Source organism: Oryzias latipes, chromosome 24, assembly GCF_002234675.1.
Source record: "Oryzias latipes chromosome 24, ASM223467v1".
NCBI lineage: Eukaryota > Metazoa > Chordata > Actinopteri > Beloniformes > Adrianichthyidae > Oryzias > Oryzias latipes.
Window position 1 is genome coordinate 22506463 of NC_019882.2, and position 12879 is coordinate 22519341.

A 12879-nucleotide genomic window follows, 5' to 3' on the forward strand; every position below is an offset into this window, starting at 1 on the left:
TCTGATGCAGAGACAGGAGGCAGAGCTGGAGGTAGCAGAGATGAAGATGTTGAGGTTCTCTTTGGGAGAAACCAGGATGGATCAGGAATGAATCCATCAGAGGAACAGATCATGGTAGATGTTCTAGAGATAAATGCAGGGAAGCAGATGGAGATGATTGGACACTTTCAGAGGAGGAACAGTGATGATGTTGGAAAAAGGATGCTGAGGTTGGAGCTAGCAGGAAAAAGACCAAAGAGGAGGTTCATGGATGTAGAGAAGGAGGACATGAGGGTGGTTGGTTGGTGGGAGTGAGGAGGATGCAGACAGGAGGATGAGATAGAGGTTGTTGTGGCAACTACTAAAGGGACCAGCTGAAAAACTCAGAAAAGACAGTGTGTGTATGAACAATAGTCATTCTGACTTTTTCTAAGGTTAGGTTTCATTGGCCTGAGCCGTGTGTTTGTGTTCAAGTCTAACCAAGCCCTCCTCTGTCCTGTTATTGCCAGTCTGTCAGGTTGTCCCATTGCTGCTGCAGAGAAGATGGCAAAGGTGCATGAAAAGAGTCACTCAGCTGACAGCAGCAAGACCAACCAGACATCAGATCGGGTCCTCAGGTATGGTCCACTCAGTGTGCCCACATGAAATACCACCAACACAGGCCCAGAGAGTCACAGAGGAGCTCCTCTCACTAAAGTGTGTCCTCTGCACACAGCACTATGGGAAAGATGGAGGGATGAATACATGCTTATTCTCAGAAAAGATGTGGCATTTATGCGTTTTCGTTGGAATGCTCCATCCATCCATCCATCATCCATCCATCCATCCATGCATCCATTCATCCATCATCCATGCATCCATCCATGCATCCATCCATCCATTCATCCATGCATCCATCCATCCATTCATCCATCCATCCATCTATCCATCCATCCATCCATCCATCCATCCATCCATCCATCCATCCATCCATCCATCCATCCATCCATCCATCCATCCATCCATCCTCTAAGCCTGCTGAATTCTTTTAGGGTCATGAGGTTGTTGCTACTGTTAGGCTCTTGGGTGAAAGTGGAGTTATCCAAGCTACTGTTGGGCTAAGCCCGGGTTCACCCTGGATGGTTTGCCAGGTCATCGCAGCAAATTGCAATAATAACGTATTTGACAAGAAAACACATATATAGCACAACATATGTTCACAATGACAGTTGTTACACTGTCCAGGTTAGCTTATTTGGTGGATAAAAGTGCAGCATTTCTTACTATCTACTTTTAAATAGTGGTGTGTATTGGCAAGAGTCTACGATATGATATGTATCGCAATACTTGGACATATTTACTTCTGAGTTGTGGGCGGGACTGTTGACATAGTAAGCCTGCCTTCATTTTCCGCAAGCTTACAGTCCTAAAAAAACGTTCGTGCTGTAACTGTACAGTTCTGATCCAGATTCCAGCTCAGACCAGGAAAACAAAGACGTTCATGGATCTGTTTGTCTGACAGTGGATGATCAGAATGGAGCGGAGCAGGAAGACTGTGGTTTACTGGTTATAGTTTGCAACAACTAGAAGATTTTACAAACAGCATTTTTTTCTTCTGCTCCTAATTCGCAATGATTTGAAGAAAGAAATACTCAGAAACACAACTTTAAGCTTAATTTTCTTTATATGTCCTCCATCATGAGACAAATGCTACAGGAACACGTTTAAAAACCGGCAAAACAAAATCACATTTTTATTGGAGTGGGTCTTTATAATAGAGACTGTATCTTTCCCATCATCCAGGTTTTATCATTCACATCAAGAGGTGAAGCTAAATGGTACCAACTACTAGGACTGGCCTTTAAAAAGGATTCATTATTTTGAATCACTCTTTTCTTACAAGATCTGATGTCAATTCATTAAATTCTTAAATCAATTTTTCTTAAAAGCCGTTCCTAGTTTATTCAGTGAAACACAGCTTTAAAATTAGTTTCCAATGTAAATCTATTTTTTCATGAGCAAAAATTCCACCTTTGTTCTATTTAATAATAACATATATTTTATTTATAACGTGTGTTTTAAGACTCTCAAGATAAATAGTACACACGGATCAAGATGTTTTTCCAAGTAACTTTGAAAAATAAACTGATAATTAACCAACTGGAATTCTGAACTTCTGACACCTCAATCAGCAAACCCTGACCAAACTGCTCTGATGAAGAGTCTGACTTCTCCTGTTAGAGATGCTGCAGAGGACCTGCACCTTCTAGTTTGTTTAGAAAAAGATTGATAGTTCTTTACGCCAAAATCAGGATGCTGAGCAAATAATCATGATTATTTAAAATAATCATGATGTGTAATTTATGTGTATAATTTATCGATTTTGATAAATTATAAACAAATAATCCCAGCATCTTTTGCCTTTGGTTACTTTTCCAGGCCAATGTGTTTCGTTAAGCAGCTGGAGATTCCTCAATATGGCTACAAGAACAACGTTCCCACCAGCACACCACGGTCCAACCTGACGAAGGAGCTAGAGAAATACTCCAAGACCAGCTACGACTACGGGGGCTACGACTGCCAGCAGGGAAGCTACGGCAAGAGAGGCTCAACAACCAAGTCCCAACACGGGCGTGACACCTCCCCAAAGGGATACGACGGTATGTACACGTGACACACTACTTCACACTTTAAGGATCCTAAAGTTTGACTTTGGAAACATTTGGTATTAGTTTCTGGAGTAGTCCTGTATTTTTGAAAGATTGGTAGTCAAAAAACATTTCACATGGAAATGTGTAAAGTAAATATTAGTAAAAGTTTAAACCCATAGAATGCATAGATTGTTGTGTTGAACTGTGAAGTTTGTTCTGACCTCACGTCTGAGGTGGAGCAAAATGAGCCAGCTGTCAGAGGACTCACGTGGGTTGTGTGGGGTGTAGATGGAGGGGGCTGTGAAGCAACGCACTTCCAAACTTCTGATTTCTTGCTACACAACTTTCACACAGCAGCTTCTCCGCCTGTCTGCATGCTTCATATTCAATGCTTCTGTGAGGGATGGGAGAAATGCTGCTGCAAAGCTGACAGGAACAGGCTCAGCCTCCACCCACCCCCTGCAGTTTCCACCTTCCTATGAAAAACTTTATTTTTGGTGACCCCCACCAAGTTCATCCACCTGATGTCTGGTCAAATGATCTTTCAGACACGATACTCTGCAGGTTTCCTTTTACTGAGAGAGATAATAACATCTGAAAATGAAGTACATTTGGCATGAAAAAGAAATTTTCTTGGACAATAAGCATTTAACAATGTTTTAAGTCTTTTCAGTGAAGCAGCTGTGCACAGAGACAGTAGTTTAGTGTGGACCTGACCTTTGCATTTGTCTGTGGATCTCATCCGCATGTTGGTGGTGCAGCAGACTGTCTGACTGGCTCCACCTCATGCTAGGCGTGCATGTGTGTGTTTGTTCTTGCAGCAAAGCGCTACGGAAAGACAAGCCCTGCCAGCAGCACCACCAGCAGCTACGCCCCCAGCAGCAGCAGCCTGAGCTGTGGGGGAGGAGGGGGTGGAGGGGGCAGTAGTGCCAGCAGCACCTGCAGCAAGAGCAGCTTTGACTACACCCATGACATGGAGGCGGCCCACATGGCAGCTACAGCCATCCTCAACCTGTCCACCAGGTGTCGAGAGCTCCCAAATGCCTTGGGGGGGAAGCCTCAGGACCTGCTTTCACAGGTGGGGGGGCTAGAAATGGTGTATTTTTAGAAACACATTAAAACATTTCAGGGTAAGTGGTCTGCTCTTGTATGGTCATTGTCTACCTATTGCTGTTCAAAACACTTTTACACCGCTGCTCAGTCATTCATTTACACACATTCAAACACCTATTTGGTGGCGGCCTGCCGCTTACCCATCAGGTGTCACCCCGTCAGGGTTAAGTGTCTCCCCCAGAGACACTTTGAGATGTTTGAAGCTCTGGTCTAACATAACTCTTCCACCCATGAAAGCAGCACTCCCCACTCTTTTTAGTGCAAGCCCCGCCTCCTTTCTACTGGCAGGTGTAGGGAGCAGAGGTCGTGTCCCAACAGGACAGCAAAGATGTGCAAGGATGCATTTCCATGATGCTTTGTTCATGTTCAGGCCTGGTTATTGCAAAACTAAAATTGAATTAATATTTGATCAAATGGTCATATTTTTAAGTTTGAATAGTTAAGCTGTGAAATGTGTCAAAGGACTATCTCATAATTACTGGCCTTGCAGGTTAGGTGGGGTTGGGGATTTTCTTGGTGATCAGCATCGATTATATGAATGTTTCAGGGTGTTGGATAGGGTGGTTCCTTCAAAAGAAGTGGCCACACTTACCTGTTTCATGTTCAATTCAATTCAGCTTTATTCATATAGCCCAAATTGACAACAACAGTTGTCTCAATGGGCTTTGTACAGGTAATTGTCAGGTAAACATACAATCAAAAAGGATCATAAATGCATAGAATTCAATAGGATAATACTAAACTTTAACTAAACTGGGCATCCCTGCCCTCAGACCCTCCTTAGAGGTAAGGAAAAACTCCTAAAAAAAAGGGATCCGGAAGAAACCTCAGGGGTGTTTCATGTGTTTCATGTTCAGCATGTAACACATAAAATTTGCTAGTTTCAGGCTTGATATCCCCTCCAAAGTCACACCAAAGTGTGTTTCCCTCACAACTTAAATAGCATCAAACTGTGAAGTCTGATGATCCGTTGATGGTCAGCTGAGCGGCTGCTCTGACAAACCGGGTCAGTTTTCTGATCTGGATGTCAGCTGCTGTGGTTCTTCTAAACCACATGTGTCAAAGTAGAGGCCCGCGGGCCACATCCGGCCCACCAGATCATTTCATATTATTGTTATTAATGGCCCGGCGAAATGTAGCGTTGATTAAAGAATCAACTGCAGATCCCACAATGCAGCGCTTCAGCTGCCCTGGTGAACGCTAGTCCTCAGGGTTCTGGAGAGAAAACGTTGATTCTGAAAACAGAGAAATGGAGGCAGAATAAATGTTACTGACATCACTGGTAAACCCCTTGTGTCTCATTTGTGGGGAGCTAATGTGGCTGTAATGAAAGAATAGAATCTGAGACGGCGCTATGAGACAAACATCAAATACACACTTTGCTGAGAAGCTGAGCACACAGAGAAGGAATTCTGAGTTGCTTCACCACCCGTTTGCTGCTGATGTGGAAACTGCACCTGTGCAGATTCAGATAAAGCTGATGGAGCTGCAGAGTTTTGACACACTTGAGCTAAAGTACGACACTGCAGGACAGTTTATTCTCTCCATTCCTGCAGAAATGCCCCAGCTCCGTCTACATATGGCTCCAACTTTCTGCATGTTTGGATGCACATTTCTGAGAGAAGCTCTTCTCAGTGATGAAGACTGACTAAACAGCAGACAGCTGTCGTCTCACTGATGATCACCTGCAGTCCATCCTGAGAATCTCCACAACACAGAACCTCACAGCAAACACAAACCAACTGTGTGACACAAAACGATGCCAGACGTTCAGCTCTGATCAAATGACACACGAGTAAAGAAAACAGAATTAGGTTCATTACTAAAAAGCACAAATTCACATTTCCAGGTGTAGTTTGTTTTGTTAAGAAGCATTTTCCTATTTTTAATTTGTGTAATTTTGCCAGGACATATTTTTATGGAGAGAAATGATATTTAAGATTAAGTTGATTTATTCTGGAATAACATTTTCTGTCTATTTTTATTCATATTTATGTATAAATAAGTAACGTTTTAAAGTTTAGCTTTAGTGTGTTCAACAAGTTTATCCTCACCGTTTTTGGGATTTTGGCCCCCTGAGCTACTGAGTTTGACACCCCGGTTCTGGAAAAACATGAATCCTCATTTGCTTTCAACAAACCTGCGCCACAGATAATCCATCCATCTATCTTCAGAACCCGCTGAACCCTCCTCAGGGTCACAGGGTTGCTGGAGCCTATATGTACTGTTGGGTGAAGGCAGGCTGGGGAGATCAGTGAAAGAAAAGTCTGAACATGGCAAAGCTTCAAACATGAAACCAGACAGTGTTTTATCTGGATGGAGGGGGGGTTAAGGAAGTAGAAGCAGCACGAACCTGGTTTTCTGCCAGGAGGATCAGTCACTCAAACTTTATGAGCAAACGTCAAATAAATAACAATAAAGCACCCCCACTGCTTTCAGTATGATTGTTAAATGCTAAACTTGTCTAACAGAGTCCGGTTGGTGATCTGGATGATGGCAGTGAGCTGGACCTGGAGGGTCAGCCTGGTGGTCCAGAGGGCAGCGGGACAGTGCTGACGCCGCTGCAGCCAATGTCGCCGCAGCGCCACGCTCTGCTCAGCAGCCGCTGCTATCAGCTGAGCGACAGCGACTGCTGGGACCTGCCGGTGGACTACACCAAAATGAAGCGGCTGGGGGACGAGCACAAGGAGGTGAGGGGTGGGGTTTCTATCCTCCCAAGTAAATAAGACATAAAACTGACTGTAGATGTCATTATTCTGTGAAGACTTAACTAAGCCTCTTTGGTTAACCTCCCCATTCCCTCCCCTCAGTCTATAGAGCACAGATGAGTTTGCGCCAAACAGAGGTGTGGGTGTCATGATATGGGCAGGGTCAATGTGTTTATAAGTCTCTGTAGTCACGGCTCCAGCAGGATTTTGTGTTGTTATTGCATCTCCTGTTAAGGTTTGTGAACCTTTCATTTTCAGTAATGCGCTGCAGTCTGCTTGCTTCTCCTCTATGCTCCAGAGTGACGAGCTGGATCCCTTCCAGGAGCTGCTGGAGGAGCAGCGTTACCCGGCAGAGGTGACCACGCCCAGCTCCAAACACCACAAATACTCCCCCTGCAAGGAGAGCAAGAAAGAGCTCATCACGTAAGCTGGAAATCAGTGTAATGAGAAAAAGGGTTGTCTTCTGTAGCAACAAACACCTCTGCTGTCTCAGCAGCTTCCGCTGCAGACTCAGGTTTGTGTTCTCGTATCCACACCTGTAGCTCAGGCGAAAGCATCCTCAAGTATTACTGCAAAATGATCAGTTCACCAATTTCATTAGCAGTTTTACCTGTTGGCTGGGTCCACTTCAAGTAAAGCTCTTTGAGCCTGGCATGAAGCTCTCTTGGGCTTTCATCAATATTCATATCCAGAGAATGACATTTTTGTCTGTATTTCTCTGGGTTGATGTCAAACTTTGACAGAAATCACAGTTTTAGCATCATCAGTATCCATTTGTACATATGCAGCTCTGGCCTTGATGGGATGGAAACCCCATTCTCTATGCTATGCTAGTGCGATTTGTTCAAATGTGATTAGAAAATGTTCCACATCACCATTGTCTGTGAATTTTTCTAGTTGAGGCTCATACAGACGGGACTGACCTGATGGTTGGCGTGTTGGATCATCAGCCACATTACATTACATGAGAAGTATCAGCAGTCTCCAGAGGTCCTCAGTTAGACAGTTCAGGCTCTGGTAAAACCAGTTCAGGTGTTGAGGTGGTACACGCCTGAACTTCCAATCGTAGAAGTTGAAACTGGTGCTGGAGTGCTCTGAATCACTTTTTTCCATTTGCCTGGCATTTCTGGCTTCCTGCTGACTCATGTGAGAAGGAAAGATGGAGACCAGGTCTGCAACACTTGGCTTGCCACCTGTGTCCTCAGAGCTGTCCAACCCTCCAGAAGCTCCATTTTCCTCCTGATCCTCATCTGACTGCTCCTGTGTCATTTTCTGGGGTATTAGGCCATCCTTGACTCTCATATTCCGTCCACTTTTCTATTTTTTTTAACTTGTCCTGTCCAACAGCTGTGCAAGCAGATCAGAGCTGAGTGCCTCTTGTATTGGACAGATTTTACTGTTACAATAGAGATTTATGGATCGTCAGACAGACTGAGTGTATATTTGTATAAACCCCTTTTGTATTTGAGGCTAAGATTTATTTATGAAAATTACATTTGTATGCATTCCTTGTTGGACCGGACGGAAAAAAGAAGCAAAAGAGTAGAGAAAGAAACAGAGTGGGATGTCAGAGATGGGGGATAAGGGGTTAGAGTGGGGGGTAGTCGGTATCACAAAGTTAAAACAGAAAAGTGTCATAAGTAAATTAAATTACATAATTTAGTTCACACAGCAACAAAACAAACAAAAAAAAGAGTCTGCACACAACTATTTACAGGTTAGAAGTATGATCATGCATCAACGATTAAAGATTTATCTCCCATGATTTCTGCACATAGACAGGTACACATAATATTCCCATTACCGATATTCATGAGGAGGGGTGTGGAAAAAGAGAAAAAACAATACCCATGCTGGTGTTTGTGCAAAGGTGGATAAGCAGGTGGGTTGAATGAATGTGTGCCTCTTAGAGTGAACTTTGATCACACTGAACGCTCCAGCAAAGGCAGGAGGCCCCCCACCCCACACCCCAAGGCTAGGGGCAGACAGCGCAGCAACCCGGCCGATCCAGGCATCCAAGAGCCTCACCGTCAGACAAAGATCCAGGAGCAACCACTCTCCCGTGCACCAGACCCCCACCACAGACACAGAGATGGAGAAGGAGACGTCCACTATGCTGCATAACTCAAAATCCAAGAGGATGAAGAATTAGAAAAAGGGGAAAGAACAAAAAAAAAATTGAGGAAAAACCTGGGCTCAGGGTGGGCTTAAATCACTCTGACACCTTTTGTCAGGGTCCACTCAGGTGAGATTGAGTCACAGGACAAAAAAGATGTTCAAATTAGAGGTTTTATTTCACCCAACACAAAAATGGCATGACCATAAATTAAAATGGGGCCAACTTAACAAAATGTAACTGAGAGAATCAGAAACAAAAGCTCAAACCTTCTAAACCAACTGCACAACTATGTAGCCACTAGGGGGCCCGTGTCTGAGCCCCTCTGCGCCGGTCCCTAAAGGACAGTGTTGTGTCAAGAAGGGTATCCTGAGGATAAACCTGCTCTTATGGGCAGAAATGACAAACATAGGCTGGAGTTTTTTTCATGAACATCATGCCCTGGATGTTCAACTGTCACTATGGGAAAAAGTCTACTGGACAAACCTCTGAATTTGCAGTAATCTTTCCTTTATTAACTCTCATTTAGAAACGTCATGACTTTATGTTTATTGGTTATTAGTAGGTTTCGATTGATATTTTGTTATGTTTTCAAACTTAGATCAGTCATGTCATGATCATGAAGAAAAAGACATGATGACTGTTGTGAAGCATTTTCATTGTCTGCTTGGTCCGGTCTGATCCAGAGCTGCTTTCCTCTGATTCCTCCTGGTCTGGCAGGTGGTGTAGTAAAACGGTAAAGTAGTAAAGTGGTAAAGTGGGATAGTGAGGAGCCGCAGGAGCTTCTTCAGAGATTAGAGTCAGAGGACCAGAGGGGCTCAGCACTTTTTTTTTTGCTTTTTTCCATCCTGATCAGAGCTCATTTGGGCATAGTTCATTACCATGGATCCTGTCCCAGAGACGAGGACACCTGAAACAGTTTTATGAATATGCAGAAAAGTGTCTGCACACTGAGCTAAAGGTTGGTGTCTTTTTGCAGCCTGTCCAGTTGTCAGTTGATCGACAAAAATATCCGCAACATGTTGCCGACCAACTCCCAGGAGCTGCGGTGAGTCTGAAACCAACACACAGAGAAAAACAAAACCCATCCTGAATTCAGTTTAAAAGGATTCAGACACTTCTCTTCTCCCTCTGTCCTTCTCTGGGATTCAGGTGTCCAACTCCGGGCTGCGATGGCTCAGGACACATCACTGGAAACTACGCTTCTCACAGGAGGTGCAGAAACCCTCACCTGCAGCCTCAGTGAAGACCCAGTCCATGTTTGTCTGACCCTGACCTCTCTTTGTCTTAGTCTGTCCGGATGTCCACGGGCAAAAAAGAGCGGCATTAAAATCCTGCAAAGCAAAGAGGACAAGGATGAGCAGGAGCCAATCAAGTGAGAGGTTCACACTTGCTGACGGTGTTCAGGCTCTACTGTGGGGTTGGAGGCGCTGACCTGCAACCCCCTACCTCAGTTAACACTGGATCAGACCATCTCCAGATCTGTGTGGAGAAACAACAATAACTTTCAGTTATACCAAAGAAATATTAGTCCTAATCAAACGTCTTACATTCTAGGAAACAGTGGATTAAGAGACCAAAAATGCTGAACATTGTTGTTTCAAATGCTTCCAGATTTATGACCTTTTTAAGTGAAAATTCTGTCATTCTCTCTCTGCAAAGCATTTGTCACAGTGTTTTAGATCCAGTTTAATATTTGACTGGAGATTAGACAAAGCCAGTAAGGTCTTTCAGGGTCTCACTTTCGCTCCCTTGGCTCAGGTGTCCGGTTCCTGGCTGTGATGGACAGGGTCATGTGACAGGAAAGTACGCCTCTCATCGCAGTGCATCAGGCTGCCCCCTGGCTGCAAAGAGGCAGAAAGACAGCTACGTTAACGGCTCTCAGTTTGTGTGGAAATCTGGGAAGACAGATGGCATGACATGTCCAACTCCAGGCTGCGACGGCTCTGGACACGTCAGCGGGAGCTTCCTGACCCACCGGAGGTGACCTGTCCAGATTCAACACCTTTCCTTCTTTTGACTGAAACAAGGAGAAGAAGAAAAATGCCATTCAGTTGATTTAAATGTGCATAAAAACTTCCGAATTAGGTTTAAGTCTAAATCAAAACTGAAATAAACGTATTAAATATTTGGAGGAGTTGCTTTATGAAACGTTTCGGGTAGAAACGAGAGGATGAGGAATAAAAGGAACTTTTGTCTTCCAGTCTGTCCGGCTGTCCTCGTGCCACCTCAGCCATGAAGAAATCCAGGATGAGCGGCGTGGAGATGCTGACAATCAAGCAAAGAGCAAGCAAAGGTCATTTTGTGTTCCGGACTGGACTTGCAGAAACAGAAGGGTGGCAGTGACCGACCTTTGTCCTGTTTGTTTCAGGCATTGAAAACGACGAGGAAATCAAACAGCTTGACGAAGAAATCAAAGATCTGAATGAGTCCAACAATCAAGTGGAGTCAGACATGATCAAACTGAGGACACAGGCAAGAAGAGGGAGGGCCAGCTCTGAATTCATGAAGCATGAATGTCTGTGGGCGGACCAGTGAACAGATCTGCAGATTGGAAGCTCTGACGTGTCTGCAGGAACTGCTCACACCAAACTATTCCAGACTGTAGTTCATTTCTTCATTTTCATTATTTTCCTTCATCCTCAGTTCCTGTGCCCCTCCTGGTTGTTTCATGTTAAGGATCTGAATTCAAACAAAGTAAAGAGAGTCACAAAGAGTTCGTTTTTCTCATTTTCCATACCGGCCACTATTGTGACTTCTGCGGTTGTCCAGGATTTAGTTTAAAGGTGGAGAGGAAGAAATGTTGAATCTTCCAATCCAGCATCAAACCTGCTGATCTTAAGATTGAGTTGCTTCTTTAACCCTGAGAAAAGTCTTCGTTTCATGTCTGACATAAGTCGGAACATTTTTGGAAACGTTCAGTCTGTTAACAACATGCTTTTCTTTCACCTTCACCAGGTTCTAAATATGAAAAGTCCTTGTTGTCTTGCAGATCACCACCATGGAGACCAACCTGAAGTCCATGGAGGAGGAGAACAAGGCTGTGGAGCAGCAGAACGACTCGCTGCTGCATGAGCTCGCCAACCTCAGCCAGTCCCTCATCAACAGCCTGGCCAACATCCAGCTGCCGCACATGGTGAGCCCACAGTCCGGCAGCACCAGGGGGGGCAGGAATTCACATCATGTCATTTCTCAATTTGCCATAATCAAAGCTTCACTCTACATCCTCCAGGAAAAAGGACCCAGAAAAGTAAAAGGAAATACTTGTAGGATTGTCTTAACAAAATGTTTGGGTGAGATTGAAGAAGATAACTTCCCAGTGTTTTAGCTTGTGCCAACAAAAGGAAGACTGTTTTCATTCATTTCAGCTTTTTCCTTTACGTTAAAAAATGAAAGAAATGGTTGAAAGTGCACTGATGTTCCTGCAGTGATTAGAATTAAAAAACCCATTTTCTTTCCACTTGACAGACTTTTCTGTTTCAAACTGCTGAGTTTCTGTGTGTGAGAATCTCTGACCACCTTTCAAGGGGCTGTGTTTGCGGTAGAGTGTTGTGGTGCAGTCAGTCTGTCATCTTTCATTTTTGTTTTGGATGTGTGTACCTTTGGCTGAAGGGGGAGGTGTTTTTTCAACAACACTCTTCATCTGCTTCTTTCTGTTGTCACCTCCTCTTTCTCAGAGGCTCATGCTTCTTCTGTGCTTCCAACACCTCACAGACTGCCCTCTCGCGCTTTGGTGACGTGCTCATGGCTGTTTTGACATTTTTTGGGATGGAGACTTGGGTCAGTTATATTAGGGTTGAGTTTGCTGATAACTTCATGCCAGTGCAAGAAAGCATAAGGATCCTGCTCTCTTTAACGCAGGAGAAACCTTGTAAAAACTCGCCCAGAGCTCTGTTCACACTGCATACCTTGGATCCAGAAAGGTTTGATGTGAATCTCTGATTCAACATCACAACAGTTACCACACAAGGTTCTATGGCGGCTGAGAGAGCTCAACTCACTGCAAATGACAAAAACAAGCACGTTGGAAAACAAATGCCTGGAACATTTTGACAGTACACTGCTGCAGCTCTTTTCTTCAGAGTTTGTCTGCATATTCTCACCATACGCAGCGTGAGCAGAAACATACACTGCCTGTCTGCCCCGCAAAGCACAGAGGAGGGAAACAGAGAGCGTAAAAAGGAGAGAACAAGAGAGCAAAGCTGCTAAGGAAAATACACCTCTATCAGTGTGACAACACCAGAGATGCAAACCCAGAGGAGCACGTGACACTTCACTGTGTTATGGGGAAATTGAAGGGACACCTGCCACGTAGCCCACCTTCAAAAGTGTG

At 44.2% G+C, this 12879-nt stretch overlaps 1 protein-coding gene across 5 annotated transcripts in view; it reads left to right on the forward strand.

Moving 5' to 3' along the window:
- Positions 1 to 12879, forward strand: part of LOC101166026 (myelin transcription factor 1-like protein) — a 56716-nt gene that overhangs the window by 39065 nt on the left and 4772 nt on the right. For 4 of the 5 annotated variants that reach the window (XM_023952975.1, XM_023952974.1, XM_023952976.1 and 1 more), the window contains 12 exons: positions 489 to 596; positions 2398 to 2618; positions 3431 to 3687; positions 6194 to 6412; positions 6702 to 6853; positions 9526 to 9594; positions 9699 to 9761; positions 9838 to 9921; positions 10308 to 10529; positions 10751 to 10842; positions 10918 to 11021; positions 11539 to 11682. In XM_023952975.1, the coding sequence (XP_023808743.1) occupies positions 489 to 596; positions 2398 to 2618; positions 3431 to 3687; positions 6194 to 6412; positions 6702 to 6853; positions 9526 to 9594; positions 9699 to 9761; positions 9838 to 9921; positions 10308 to 10529; positions 10751 to 10842; positions 10918 to 11021; positions 11539 to 11682 (1735 nt within the window). The remainder of the gene's footprint in view (positions 1 to 488; positions 597 to 2397; positions 2619 to 3430; positions 3688 to 6193; positions 6413 to 6701; positions 6854 to 9525; positions 9595 to 9698; positions 9762 to 9837; positions 9922 to 10307; positions 10530 to 10750; positions 10843 to 10917; positions 11022 to 11538; positions 11683 to 12879) is intronic. The other variant, XM_023952977.1, reaches the window with a different exon arrangement.